This window comes from Seriola dumerili, unplaced genomic scaffold (assembly GCF_002260705.1).
Source record: "Seriola dumerili isolate Sdu_G_001 unplaced genomic scaffold, Sdu_1.0 BDQW01000036.1, whole genome shotgun sequence".
Classification (NCBI taxonomy): domain Eukaryota; kingdom Metazoa; phylum Chordata; class Actinopteri; order Carangiformes; family Carangidae; genus Seriola; species Seriola dumerili.
This window is the reverse complement of record NW_019174291.1, coordinates 1,637,487-1,653,625: the sequence shown is the minus strand read 5'-3', so window position 1 is coordinate 1,653,625 and position 16,139 is coordinate 1,637,487. Positions and strand designations below refer to the sequence as shown.

Here is a 16,139-nt window from a genome sequence, read left to right as displayed (position 1 = left end):
CATCTATCACTGCTGTTTTTACAATCTTACATCTGCTCTTTCATTTAATAATGCCAACACTCCCACACAACTGCACTTAATGTCCCACGGCTGCTGAAGCTCCATCATTTCCTGGGAAAGTGTGAATCTTTAACAATGATTTCCCTTGTAGAATAAATTCAGTCTTGGTAGATACAACATACAGTCAGTTGGTGCTTGCAAGACACGCCTAAGCATTACTTCATTCTACCTGTGCAGCATTATCTGAGTTTTCCCACCACGATCCACAGATATTTGGCAGGTTAATGAGCACGCAAAGACGCGCAGGACAGGACAGTAAGTCATGTGCAATGATCCGTTTGTAAGCAGGCGTGTAGATTGAACTATGAGTGGAATCTGACCCAAACACACACTGAGACTATTAGTCGATTCATACTTTCACCTGTCAGCTGTCACCTGTGGATCTGTCCCACATTTTTCTCATTCTAACATTCTTCATGTTTAATCTGACATGCATCTTTGACTCTCAGCTGATTTGTACTCCGCTTAATTCATTTATACTCTTTCTGAAGGTCACATTTTAAAAACACTAATAAATTACTGTCATCGTCATTGTACATTTTTCTATATTGGTTCTGCTCTGTGAACAAACATGAATGTCTCCCCACCAACAGGCCTCGCAGTGCTTCAACTTTTCTGTAATAACTTAAAGACTTAAGTTCCTCAGGACAACTGTAAGTCTGGTCACGTGTTGGTTTAAACATTCTCTGACAGAGAAAGTGTAGGACGTCCTCCTCTCTCATCTCGTCACCACCGTCCCTCACTGTCTCTCTGTCAGTTTCCAGCAGATGACCTTTAGTGGGCTGCTTTTATGGAAGGCCAGAAGCAGCGTGCGAGTGTGTGGAGGATTGCAGTATTTTGAGCAATCTTGTGTTCAGTGGCCGTCAGTCTCAGCAATGCCATGCTGCAGGAATGTCATGTTTGTCCTGATAGAGTAGGAGAAAGGTCACTGTCCTCCATTCTGAGTACGAGTTAGAAGTGCGATCCTCAAACATCTCATTAGAAAAGAGCATCAACTCAATGTGCCAAAAAGAAACTTTAGGTAGTTATGAGAAAAAGTTACAACAGATACAGTTTTACTGTGCATACTGAGCACACTTGCATTCTGTCAATTTTAAAATGTGTTGCTGAGCATCCAAACATTCATATACTTTTACTCAGGTCACTCTGTTCTCCAAAGGCCTGGGTGAATTATGAGACAGTGGGCTCCTCGGTACAGATATGTAAACCCACAACCAATTAAACAGGTGAACCAGAACTCTTTAAACACTGCACCTGAACCTCACTTTTAAGCTAACACTGCAGATCAAGAGAGGCCAACTGACTCCTGTCCAAACCTTTCTGCCACAGCAGATCAACACTGACACTCCTATGCACACGGTATACTAAACACGACAGCACACTACACAAAATTTAAAGGACAGCACTGAAGAAAAGTAGAGATGCAGGGTCTGTACTCATGAAGCAGAGCTATCCTGCTGTTCTGAGTCTGTTATTAATGAAATGTTACTCTAGCCTCAGTTTGCTGCACAGCTATAAAATGAAGGAAAAATGAGCAAGTATTGGGTTTGATTTGGTCGACACATACTACATGTTAAAAAGACTCAAAACAAAAGTTCCTTTATTTTTTTATCTTGGGTTCAAAAGTTTATCTGAATGATTGAGAAAGATGAATGAGACGGTGGTTTCCACTCTGAGGTGTGGGGACTTTTGTGTTACATTTCGACCGTTTCAAGGTTTCTGAAGGACATGAGGAGGAGTTTCGATTTCACGCATTAAATTTTAGCGCATCCACCAGATGTGTTTGTGTGCATGAACACATGCTTACCCTCTGCTCCAATAGAGACCAGTTTCACTCCTTTGCTGGCGATGAAGTCCAGGGCTTTGTTCACATTGTTGATCTTGTGGACCCTCATCTTACCTCGCTCAGGCTTGGGTAACCTTTCGCCTGTAGATGGATGGACGGAAACACGGACACACACACACAGACACACGACACACACACACACACACACACACACACACACACACACACACACACAAGTGAGTGTGTTAGCTCCTGTGGTGTTTCTACAGGCTCAGCAGAACAACATTCAGTAAGGACGGTTAAGGTTACAGCAGCAACATTAGCGTCGCTCACAGCAGAAAAAAAATGAAGTGAATTTGAAAAAGGAAGCTGCATGCAAGTCCAAATTTCATTATGGGGTAACAGCAGTTCAAATGTTTATCTACTGTGACAACAGGAAGAGCTTCTCTAATACAACATCCAACAAGAGACCTTGAGAGGAACATTGTCATACACAGTGACTGATCTATAGCAGGGTGAGCACAGTTTGTTGTGCAATGCCTGTGATCCATACTGAGGTTGGAATCTGAGTGACCACACCCTGGCGCCGACCGAGATGTTGTACATCTTTAACATCTGAAAACAGTTTGCACTCTGACTGACAGCTCAGACACAGCTTTGAAAACCAGGTCACTGCTCGGTGACGAGCGAGCGAGTGTAGTGGGCTGGACAAATTTCCATTTGCGGCTTCTGTATGAAACATTTCAAAAACATAAATCAAATATCATTACAGCTGGCGCTTTGAGGCTGCTCAGAAAAGTTACCTGAGATGACCTCCAGCAGCAGCATGAGTTTGAGCCCATCCCTGAAGTCCTCCTCGATGTTTTCTATCTGCGTGCCGGCCTTCCGCAGGTGGGAGTTACACCATGCCGTGAATGTCTGCACGAGAACACAGAAACAGGACACAAATGGTGATTATCCAGAGCAAGAATGCTTTTCCAGCTTTTAGGATAATAAACCACTTTGAACTAAATGAAAGAAAATGAAATTCAATGGACAGGAAGGGAGGTCATGGAGTTGCTTTGATAAGACAGGAAGTAGCAGAAGAAAAGGGGAGGAGACAGATGTTATAATACAATACCAATACCTAGGATATAAGAACTACTATTGATATCAAAGTACAATTTAAACTATGCATCAAAAGGGCAGCAGAATAAGGATACAATGCACACGTTAAGGTAAAATAGTAAACACAGACTTTCTACGGCTGCTATCCATTGAATTACATATTGGCAACAACAAACATCTTGATTTCTGCCTTCATACTTTTCAGTTTGCTGTTTTTTTTCCATCTTAGTGCTCAGTCCCACAAAAAACACCCTCTCTGTCACATCAGAAGCTACCAGAGTATATCCCATGGTGACACAAAGAGCCACGTTAAGAAAATCCTGAAAATCTGACAGAAAGATCCGCCTGTACTATCTGAAAACTAGACCGGAATCAAACACAACATCTGTGATATATGTAATTAAATATCAGAATGGTGTACCAAATCACAAACACAGACATCTGGGAGAAGACGCACACCAGCACAAATCACACACATCAATAGCGGGTTGGAATCTGTGTTTTTGTGCTTGTGGTTAGCCAACATTCTTCAGAAATGTGTTTTGAATCATTTTATTTTGAAGGAGCTCGTGGCACTGAGGTAGGCACGGTGGAGTCTGTGGAGAGGCTGAAGCTTTGTCACGCCACTCTCCAAAAATCTCAGTTATGGCACATCATCAGTCAATGTGTCAAAAACACTTTGAGGGTTTCTTGTCATGATTTGTTAATTGTTATATAATTTAAGAGAAATGCCTCAAAATGCCAAGTGACCAAAATACATGGTCAAGGTCCGGCCTGCACTCTCTCATTGAAGCTGCCACCACTGATACTCAACTTCAAGAGATGAAATATATAAATAAATAACGTAAACACCCATCATATTAAAATGAAACTTTTACTTCTTAAAGCTTAAATAAGTTGAAGTTAATAACACAAATAGCAGGGATCTTTGTGTAGGTTTCAGTCAATGAAAATGAATTACGGTTGAAATCTAAACGTAGCTTTAAGGGGGAATGTCTCGTGTGTGAAGGGACGAGGAAAAAGGAAAGAGGAAAGTGGAGTTCATTTCCCAGCAAGAACGCACAGCTTGAAAATGACAAAGATAAAAGTGACGTGTTATAAGACAGAGTGGCACCACGACACCGCTTCTTAAATGTGTTGCTGCTGAAATGCTGCAGAAGATTCAGAGGTAAATAATAATAATAATAATAATAATAATAGTAACTTGTATATTCTGCAATCATTATCAAAATGAATATGAAACATTAAGTGGTTACAGCTTCTAAAATGAGAACATGTTGACTTTCTCAGTTGTATGTCTTTGTAAATTAGACCCATCTGACCATCATGACAAAACTAACAATGTGTAGACGTCACCTTGGGCTAGAGGAAATATAAAATGGGCTTTGTGACAATTTTTGGAAAGACTTATCATAAAATAATAGATGATGAAGAAAAGTAATGGTTATTTACTGAAATGTTGGAGTCAGTGGACTTTGAATTTTAGTACCAATTCACCTCATCCAGGCTGCGAACAGACCGACTCCAGCCACAAACCTACTTCCCTCTCAGTATCTGGCACGAATACAGGAATACAACAACTTTGAGGAAAATATCAGTGTTGAAACTGAAACATGTGACAGAGGATTAATCCAGTTCACGTTACACTTCCTCCTTGTCTCCCTCTCTCTCCTGCACGGTGTGTTCAAAAACATTATGACTGGGTGCTGCTCGCTGCCCTGCCCCTCTCCCCACTGGCCCACTGTGGCCACCGGCACAAAGCTCCCATTGAGCCTCGTGGATAATAGCACCCTTCAGCCCCTGTACTCTCCCTCGGCCCGTTCTCTCTCTCTGTGACCCTCCCCTAGACAGCCCGGTACCAACCCCCAACTCCAACACACATATACACACTCAATTATATATATATATACAGAGCTCCCTCTCTGAGACTGGACTGGACTGGGACAAGAGGAGGGGGAGATACATTTCACATAAACAAACAGACATACAGACAAAGTTAGGGGGCAGGATGGGGGTGGAAAGACAATGCACCCTCTACCCCCTCTACCCCCCCTCCTACACACACACACACACACACACACACACACACACACACACACACACACAGAGTTAAGGACAATGCAGCAGGAAGTGGCACTGCAATGACAGGAAGTTCCAGCTTAGTTTAGCACAGAGAAGACAATCAGCGTGAAGATGCATTCATCACTGCCACTGATTCAAATCACTGCACTGGAGCTAAAGCCTCCGGTTTGTGATTATCACAACACATCAACAACCTATTTCTTACCATAACTTATTATCTATGAAACACTTTAAAACTTATCTTGCCTGAGTTACAGTAAGATGTATGATTCATGAGTGTAATAGAGGCTTCAAGCTTTGCCTTAAAAGAGAAGTGAACACGATGAATATCTCTGATTGGTGAAGCGCTCTAAAAACAAATATCTTTAAAAAGAAAAAGTAAAATGATGGTAGGAAATGACAGGGGGATGGGATGAGCAAATCTTCCATCATTCTCTGTCTACCCTGGATGTTAATTATATAATGTCAATGCTGTCAATACTTTCATTATTTTAAAAAAAATATATATATCTGGGATTTAAATGCTCAGAGAGCCAGATACTCATCAGAGTCTAAATAACATGTTATTTTTCCATATGTCTTGCTTATGTTGTTGATGTAGTAGCCAGTTTAGCTCATCAAAACTGTGATCTGAGCCAGTGGGGAACAATGAAGGTTTCTGCACGGTGAGAAGCTTTGGATTTGAAAAGCAAGTTTAGCAATGTGAACTGTATCAGGGAGCTGCTTCACTAAACCTATAAAAGTCGGCCATGTTCCAGCAGGGCCGCTGCCACTGGGAGTGTTGACAGCAACAGGCTGAGACTCGCAGAGGGCCTGAGAACTGTATGTTCTGTGCAACATGACATGCTACAGATTATACTCTTCCAACCCCTCTGTTCACAGTCAGACCCTCACACGGTTAAGTACCGTGTGTCTTGCTCAAGGACACTTCAGCCTGCCTTTATCAGAGTTTGAACTAGCCCTGTACGCTGCCAGGAGAGGACTGTCAATCAGGCTGTTCTGGGTCTGTAACAAAAAGGGAGGGAAAAAAAAAACTTCTGCTCTGCTGAATTCTGTTCAGTTAGCTCTTTGTGTTGAGGAAACGTAGCCTGCCTCTGGCTACCTTATGTCATTCAGGGACAGCAAGGTGTGGTGCTGCCATGTGCTTGAAACTGGCACAGGCGTGCACATACAGCATTACTGCTCAGATAGACACTGAACCACACTGAGGACAGTCCAACTACATTGCCTTCAAACATGTTGAATTACATAAGGGAGTTGATACCTACAGTGCATGATATGGCTGTCAACATCAGGTACAGCATGTGACACAAACTACTGTTGACTTGATATCATGTGACTTCTCAGGCAGGTTGCTTCACAGACAACATGGACTGAGCTTTATTCCCTTCTACAAAAGGTATCATCAGCCTGTTGTCTAGAAAACTAGACAGCACAAGCATTATTTTAAATATCAGAATTTGTTTTAATTAGTTCTTAGTTTAAGCCTGACCTTGACTGGCTTTCAAATAATTCAGATAATGCAGATTTCTGTTTGTCTGTATGTAAATATCTTTAAGTTCAAGCATCTTTGCTGTCAGGTTCCCCTTTTAATTCTGAAGGTAATCTACTTGGTGAATTGTCTGAAATAGAAGTGAACTGACCCTGATTCCTGAAGAGAGCAACCAAACAGGATGAATGAGCGAGAGCGAAGCCTGTTAAACCTGTCCATGTGGCTGCTCTGTGTTGGCTACACAGATCGGCTCAGATGGTTCAGATGAGGGGATTTCTGACCTGAGCTGAGGACAGAGATAACAAGCTAAATGCTGCGTGGTACAGAGGAGAGAAAAGCTGGACCCGGGTGTTAAGAAGGTTTACATTTTAGGCATGAAGCCCTGCGCTCTTATCCTCTTGTATCTATTACATAACTGTTGTAGCCACAGTGAAGAACATCCTCTCTGTTATTTCTGCTGCATGTGTCAACTGGAACCCCAGTCTGATCTCAGGCCTGTCACTGTTTAACCTTTATCGTGCTGATGCATGTTAAAGCTGCTTTTAGCAATTTTACACACATCAGTATTTGTAAACTGAAAATTTTAATACCCAAAAGCCCTGTAATCGGATTAAAGTGCAAACTGTGAGTAAACCAGAGACAGTTTACCCATGACTATCGACCTGCTGGCTGCTAAACCTGGGGAAGTTATTAGGAGTGTTTGGTTATTTCTTGTGCGCAAACATCCACATGTAGCACCTCTGTTTTATTTCAACCAGTGGCTGTAAACGTTAAATTCTGTGGGGTCAGGATTTCTCTATCAGCATGTGTTGCAGGATGAGAAGCGGGGCGTATTTCTTCATGAAAGTCTTCACATACCAACTGTGGCTTTGATCAAAGTAAGGGTGACTCCAACTTTGATGACCTCATCTCCAGAATGTGTGGGAAAATTATTTCAGTGGTCTCCATTTGTAACAGTTATCAATTCATCTCTAAAATCACCCTTTGACCATACAAAGGTAGCATAATTAGCTCCCACTGAGTGCTTTCATTTGATTTCTATCTATGAATATCTATCAAACGTAATGGAAAAACTTCATCAAAGCAGCAATGATGATGGTGATAATGTGTCTTCTAAAAGGGGGGCACAGTGTGTGTGGTGAGCGTTCAGAAATCTTTGCTGTTTGTGTCCCAGACAAGGTGGGAGTATGTCTGGAAGTGGTTAAGTTGTCCAACGTTTCTCCTTTAATGCTGCCACAGTGTGGAAAAGAGAGGAAGCCTAATGGGGTCAGCTGTTTGATCCGTCTTCTAACACACTCACACACAAGTACCTGTGCCAGAGCCATCAGTGTGACCGCCCAACGGTCTTTCAACTCTGACCACTAACTAGGTCAACAGGGTTAAAGGTCAAGGGTCAGGCAGATATCACTAGTTGAGAAGAGGGGAACATAGCAGTATTTTTTTTAAGTTTTAAGTACAAACAAGCAAGAAGTAACATTGGCCCTGTTCAGACCTGCCATTAACATGCGCCTCGACTGACCACCACAAATGCGTTGTTTTCACCAAGTCCAACTATACAGAGGGGTCCGTTGTTAATGTGTTAGTGAGTGTCAGAGAGAGGGAGAGATCTCAAACGCATCCTCAATGCATCTCGAGTGCGTTCACACCAAGTATCAACCTCTGAGGTTGAAAAATGAAGCCAACACTTTAGTACCAAAAGCTGCAGTTCTTCAAATGGCCACTAGAGTCTGGCTCCAAAAGCGATTCAATCCCCAAAGACAAGACTCATGTTAAAATGTCCAACTTTACAGCAGAAATAAACATGTTTCCAGCCTGGTACAACAAAACGTTTTGGTCTCTAGAGCTAATTTCCTCCTTCATGACAACTGTGCAGGGGTGAATTTTTATGTAACTAACTCGGTTAAATTTTAGTAAGGCTTAGCCGGCCGTTCGGCGGAGTCAGGCACTGGCAAGATGGTGACGACGGAACGACTCACTCTGAGATTCCTATGGGTGATGTCATGGAGGCTTCGCCAATCTTTATTTACACGTGAAATCATGTGCTGTGATTTCAGCTGTATTTACTCGTAAAATGATGACTCAGAGAAAAAGTTAAAAGCAACAGAATATTAGTGTGTTTTCACATATAGTCCTTTTTAAATGAACCAACCAGCAGCGTGATCTGTCTGCAGCGGGCCAAAAATACAATGGCAAAAGGCAACGTGAAGCTGGACCAGAACCTGAGACCAGTTCGGTTCACTTCAAATGCGCTACCTTGGCTGTAGACGTCCCCCTAATAGGAACTGTTTGCACCAATTCATTCTGAAAGAGCAAAGGACAAAGGTCAAACTCCAACTCAGTCATGTGGCATTCTGCTGACCAATGGCGGGAACATGATCAGTCAGTCAGTCAACCACATTCTCGATTATAGGGCTGGCCTCGCTGTTCCAGCCCAACCAAAAGCGTGCACGTGAGTTACCTGTCACAACATACACTGAAAACATGACGTTCTATAAACTGATGCTGCCCATCTTTACACTTTTTTTAAGCTCTGTCACACACACACCACTCCTTGGACAGGAATGAGCTTAAGAGACACAGGTATCAGGACAGCTAACCACACACACACACACACACACACACACACACCTATGATATCCTTGTATGGCTCATTTAAACTCTGTTACAAGCATGCCTATACGTAATTTATTCCCACACCCAATTTCTCAATGCATGTGCGCACCTTAATTGTATGTATAAGTAAGAGTGTGCGTGCTCACACACACACACACACACACACACACACACACACACACACACACACACACACACACACACACACACACACACAGACAAGGGTGTGTCTTTGAAGACCTGGAAAAAATGAGCCAGGTTGAACACTATGTTACCGCTCAACTGCCTTGCATTCTCTGCATGACGTCAGCAGTGTGTGCATGTGTGTGGGTGTGTGTGCTTTCTTGATTACACACCCTTTTATCTTGGTAACACTGATGAGCTCACTCATGAATCAACTCTAAACACTGACTGCACTGACGGTCTGTTGTTTCTGCAGCCACACACATCACATGTAATAGAAAGCATACAAAAGAAATATTAACTTGTTTTGTGCTACAGAAAGTGTCTTTTTTGTCAGTGTATCCAACAGTGAACTACATATCATACCAAACCATGAGCTTACTGTACTGTCACACACGTCTTCTCACCAGAAGTCAGAGAGGTCTCACATCTTCAAGCCACACATCTTATTCAAGGTCTTTAACTTATGATACGTGTATTCTCAGCACATCTCACAATCTTAAGGGCAAGGTTCACCCACCAATATTTACTCACGCATACAATCTATATAAAGACTGCAAAAAGGTCTTCTCTTCACAGCCTAGATGTCGGTTAAACCTTCGCAAACCCTGCCTCTTTTCCAGCAGCAGTGAGCAAGTAAAACAGGCGTTTAAGCAGGCAGGTAGAGACATGCAGAGAGGTGAGCTCAGAGGACAGAAACAAGACTGACACGACTGACACGGGTGGAAACAAGAGGTGCTGGTGACAGTGCGGGGCTTCACTGAAATGACACATGCACTTAACTGAAGTCTCACTGCTACGTTGATATTCTACGTCTTTAATCACTTTCTTTGGAAAACTTCTCAGACAGACTTTGCAACTTTTGAGCGTGCAGTTTGAATGAATTAAGCGGCAGTGTTCGTCCTCCACGCTGTGCTTCCACCGCAAACAAACAATAACACTGCAAACCTTGCAAAGATTGTGGAAATATAAAAATATTAAAAAGAGGAAATGAAATAGACCGAGCCAATGCTACTTGGGGAGATTAGGATGTGACTCAGCAACAATAGCTGTTAACAAGCCCTTGAGCAAGGCATTTAAATCCCTGTTGTTGCACTGGCACAGTCAGATTTGTTGTACTGACAAACCTCAAGGTGTAAATATGGCCTGGTGTATGAATGAAGCATGGGTGTGACACAACAGTGGTAGATAATGAAAAAGCAAATGTAAAACAGCAGTGGATGGCAAGTTGTTGCACCAAAGAGCAGATTTATACTGCTAGTTAAAGAAGTTATATGCGGACTTCCTGGCAGGAGGTGCAACCTCAAGGGACTTGGACAAAGCCATACTAAAATGGACCGGCTGCACCAGACTCAGTTGAGCCAAAACCATGTTGGCCTGGCCCTGTGAATAAAGCTCAGTAACTAGTCTGGTCTGGCCTGACACAAGGTCTCCTATTCTTAGAGGCACGTCAATTAAAAAAGGGCTGTGGCGTGCAGCACAGTAGCACCGCTGGCTATTGTCACACACTTTAGCTTCAAATGCTCCAGAAGACAGGTTAGTGTATTTTTTTTTTTTTTATGTCAACACAAAAATAGACACATACATATACAGTATCTAAATGTACATATAAAAATGTGCAACCTGCAAGTCATGAGATTTTTTTAGGCACATAATAATTATTATGTAATTAATTCAGGGGCCTGCACCTCAAATGTACTTTTACACAACCAATCTCCGTTTTGCTTCTATTGATCAACAAAAACAGAGTGACACATTTGAAAATTCTGCACTCCAGAGTCACTACTGTACTCTATTTCCTCCAGTCTACTGTCAAACAAACAGCATCTTCAAACACAGATTCCCCAAGTTCCATTCCAGGACTAAACATCGTGACAACTTCTTCTTACAACCACAACTAACTTAAACATAAATCAAGAACTCCACTGCACAGCCCTGTTCATACAACAGTGGTGTAACTGAATATGGAGTCTGCCACCATAGAGCTGCTGCTGGATCGGTCTAGCGTCTCATTGCAGCAATACAACACCGTCCCTCAGGGGTCACGGTGGGACCTGGAAGGGTTCATGGTACATGAGTGCATGTGCCTGTTTGACAACTGAAAGATTGAGAAGGAAGAGCCAGCCTCGAGTTAAATGAGTGAACAGCTGTTTTGAGATCAACACTCTCCTGAGGCCACTCAAAAAAAAACATTCAAACCCAGACAATTGGCAGCATCTCTGAAATGATGAATGATAAAGATTAACAGGAATGCAGCGTCAAAGCCAAATGTAGTGGTCCTACAGAGAGAAGAAAAACTGGCCAAGATGTTCCTGTCCAAAATACTGGTGGTCAGCAAAGGACTGCTGATCATGAATAAAAACAGAAGAGGCGGGAGAACGGCTTAGGAAGAGGAGGAGTGAGGGACACGAGAAAGAGGAGAAGAAAGACGAAGCAGAGCCCTGCTGCAGAGGCTGTTCTCATCTCATTATCCTCTCAAGTCTGGGCAGGTGATCATTAACATGTGCGCACAAACACACACACACACACACACACACACACACACACACACACACACACACACACAAGGAGGGAGAGGGAGCCTCCCTCTTGCTTCATGTGCTGACAGGTAGTCAGTAAAGCAGAGCTATAATGTGGGGACAATCTTTCACCATCGTACACACACACACACACACCTCCCAGACGGAGCTGACAAACACGTAATTGCTGTGTACTTCTTGGCTGGCCTAATGCCCTTCAGATATGCCATTATGTGAGTCAACAGCTTAACGCTGACTGTTTTCAACAAGCTTCATCAACTTCTAAAACTAAACTGAATGAATGAGAGATGGGTAATAAGATGTTAAAAAAAAAAGTGGTTTGGTAAGATGCGAGATGGAAGAGGAGGGATATCTATAAACAAGTGCAACATGAAATGATGAAACGCTTTTAAGACCAGTGAAAAATAAATGAAGTGTCTTGTTCTTCAGTTCCCTACTCTTCAGTCAAACCAAAAACTTTGCAACTCTCTGACCCTGACAACACTACTGCCAGAGGAAGGAAGGAGGGAGAGGATACAGGAGAAGAGTCATTGAGGTAAGTGTGGGCTCTGTGTGTGGGAGCACAGTGGGTAACCAGAGCAGACTGAGGAGACTGCTGATGTGACTTTGTTGCATTTCTGTACCCACCACAGAGAATACATGCACACACAGAGTCTGTCTTTAATCTCGCACATGGAATTTAACTGTGTGTTAATAGTTCATGGTCTTTGATAAAAATTTAAAAACATAATCAGTAACTTTTACCAGCAAAACAAAAAACAAAAAAAAAAAAACCAAATCAACCAGTCAGTGGCAACCTGGTGTCTTTTAGTGATTTGTTCCCACTTTAATAGAGGACACTTAAAAAGGTGGAGAGAAAGGAGAGAGGAGAGGAAATAAGGGAGGGAGGAGGGGGAGGAAAAGGGGAGGGAAGGGGTAAAGTGTCAAGCGATGTGGTTATTTGTTCATTTATTTATGCCTCTTCCTGTCTTTGTTGCTCAGAAAAGTCCAGCCTGGAGTCAGGTTGCACTGCCAGTGACAGAGACCCTTCCAACCTATTTTAGGATGAGCAAGGTTCACTTACAAAAGGAAGAGTGACGTACTTATTAAGTATTATATACAGTATACACTGGCTGAGAATAATATAGTAATAAATAATTGCATAAACCTGTTGCACTGTAAGACTGCAAAAACTTTTTGCTTTTTTATAAACCTGAAAACATTCGAGACAGTTTCACAGAATCATTCTGTCTAACTCGTCACATTTACCTGCCTGCCAACATTCAGGCCTAGTCCACACACACATGTTTATATGTTTTTAGAATTTATATTATTTCTTTCTTTCTTTCTTTTCCTCCTCCTTTCAAAAAATCTCAGTCCATGTGAAAAGACAACACACGATGTGGAGAGCACACCAAATCAACAGACGGTCTGTGTTTGCAGAAGGTTGGTTTTCAGTGACCTAAAAAAGGAGTTACCATGTGGACGCAAGTACAAAAAAATACCCATGTACGTATGGACAGAGCCTCAAAATAATAGACTGTAACTGTCACCTAGGATTCTCCAACCTCATTCTGGTTTCATATTGTGAAGCATGTCAGTTTTATTTATGCTTATTTACACATCAACACTTTCATATCAAGGTTGTTTGGTCTGTCCAAAAAAAAGAAAAAAGGCAATCCATTTTGTGGCCTCACTCTCAACCCACTGCATTTGCCTGTTTCAACATTATGAGGCCATGTCATCCTGCTGTGTGTCAATAAAAACTGCTGGTGACTTTGAGGCATGTTGCTCCACATGACACAGTTCCAGTGTTGCATAACTTTACGTTGACACCAAAAAAGCCCCTGGTTCATTTCTTAATCGACTGTTTACATCTTAGGCTTTTGGCAGACACATTTGACCATGACTGGACACATGCAGAAGGCTGGTGTCTCGGTTAAAGACTGTTTGAAATTCTTCTGAAATTATTTTTGATATTATATTGAAATTAGGTTCTGGGTTGGGTGTGTGATATTGGGCTGTACAAATAAAATGATTTGGCTATTTGGGTGGTCTAAACCTATGAACTCTTCAGTTTACCAATCCACTGTCTGAGCTTCACTCTGACTCTTGTCAGTCTGGCTCTTGAGAAGCAATATTTAAACAGTGAGAAAAAAAACACCCTCCTTAAAAAGGTAATTATTGAATCAATGTAACTTGGTGTGAAGCAATAAGCCAGAGGTGTCTTCAATCTTAGTGTGTTGTCCAGAAGGCTGGATATAATTATTTATTACTGGCTGTAATACCTAAACTTAACCCTAGAAAAAGAAAAGAAAAGAAAAGAAAAGAAAAAAAAAAAAAAAAATCAGCCAATTAGCTCTCAAAACTTTTTCCAAGTTCACCCGATATAAGTTTGTTGAACTTGTTGCACAAGAGAAGACAAAATAAAATACCTAGCAAACACTGGATGTTTACAACAGCAAATAAAAAAAAAGTTTTATGAACTAAACACACACAAGTAAAGCAATGGACTATACAGAGAAGCAAAACACAGATTTATTTGTATGCAAATGTAATGTAATGGATTATCCCTTTCCAGATGTGTACGACTGTTGCCAAGTTACCACAGAGAAAGTGTTTGTTGTTTCTACTCGCTGGAACTCACTATGTTGTCTTATGTGGAAGACTCCGTCCACTTCAGTTGGCAAAACTAAAAACCAAATATTTCTCTTCAAATTTACTTATTTTTTGCACCAAGTCTGCGTAGCAGGGACTGGAAGACAGGGTACGGTAAGAACAGGGAGAGAAAGATGGAAGGAAACCAAGCAAAGTCGGAGAATGAACGAGTGTCAACCCTGCTGAACATGACAGAGATGTCAGGTATGCCAGTTATGTTCTCCCTCCCACTGACTCCCTTTCTCGTACATTTTGACTCTCCCCTCCTCTCACCCACTTCATCTGGATCGTCTCTTTTTCTCATACTTTCCTGAGATGATCAGTGTTCGTGTTTGTGCAGAACAAGAACAGATAATTCATCTTAGAGCAAGAAAAGCAGCGTATCCTTCCCCCCAAAATCTCTGTTCAAGTGCCTGAATAAGTTGTTTGGCAACACAGCATCCCTCAGACATGGAAGTGGATCCTTTGAGTAGTAAACAACTCTGTCTACTCTGAGTCCAGAATGTAAAGTCAAGAGTCTGTGACATCTGGTAAAGGTCTGGATCATAGTAAGGACGGAAGTCAGCTTGGATCTACCTTCGAGACCTCCTTGCTTTGAATTGCTCCAAGTTTTTACAGAATCATCTATGTCCGTTTCAAATTTACAAGATTTTTTAAGGGTATTTGAATTGTAGAATCTCTATATTAAAACTATAAAGAGCGAAGATCCTCAACTATCCAATAAGGTCCTCTTTAAAGGTCTCATTTGCCAATCCAGCCTATGTTCCTCATTTTTAAGCTGTAAAGCAATAGTTTTAAATGGGTTTCTTTTCTTTGCTGATATGAAGGAATTTAACTTTACCTTCCTCCTGTCTCTTTCTTTGTCACATAATTAATTACTCTAGCTAAAGAGGAAGAAGATGGATGAGATCAGGTCAAAGAAGCAGTGAGAGGAGAGATGGAACATGAGACAACAATCAAATTCACAGAAGAGGGAGTCAGCACTACTTGGCATTACTGTCTCCCTCAGTTTGTGTGTGTCTGTTTCTCTCATATCACACCATCACTTCTTTTTCCTTGTCAGCCAATCAGGAGCCAAATAATCCACTTCCCGTCTTTAGAGGCACAGCACAGGAAACGGCGGGGGCGGAGGATGTCTATGTTAATTCTCCAGGAATGCAGTGAATGAATCCAACTGTACAAGATGTAAAACATTAACCCCTGAGCAAGTGGAGAAAATTTGTGAAAATCAGCCATCTGAGGGTTTACAGCCTCCTGTCCAGTGACACATCACAATGACAATGGGCTCCAGGATGATAGTGAGCAGGAAGTTCGTAAAAGCCCGCCACGCCGTGATGACTCAAATAACTGAGATGACTCGTGTAGAGAGCTGTGTGAGGTCAGTGGGAAAGTAAGTTTCCGCCAACCACTGGAGGTGAGAGGTGATGGGGCTGAGTCTTTGCCATTTTCTAGTTCAGCACAGACGGCTAATTGTACATTTCACACCTGCAATTTGTTTTTCTGGGCCAGAACCACAGTAGTAAACTCGGCTTTATGTTCACACTGACAATAAACAGCAACTCTGGACTTACACATGGGATAGTTCTGAGATATTCCAGCCAGTCAGCAGCTTATCACACAGAAACTTAAAATGAAAAAC

At 42.0% G+C, this 16,139-nt stretch overlaps 1 protein-coding gene across 2 annotated transcripts in view; it reads right to left on the bottom strand.

The window, feature by feature from the left end:
- The window catches only part of actn4 (actinin alpha 4), a 58,895-nt gene that overhangs the window by 21,742 nt on the left and 21,014 nt on the right, over window positions 1-16,139 (bottom strand). For both annotated transcript variants that reach the window (XM_022738435.1, XM_022738436.1), the window contains exons 2-3: window positions 2,650-2,764; window positions 1,868-1,987 (exon numbers count right to left, since the gene is read on the bottom strand). In XM_022738435.1, coding sequence (XP_022594156.1) covers window positions 1,868-1,987; window positions 2,650-2,764 — 235 coding nt within the window. The remainder of the gene's footprint in view (window positions 1-1,867; window positions 1,988-2,649; window positions 2,765-16,139) is intronic.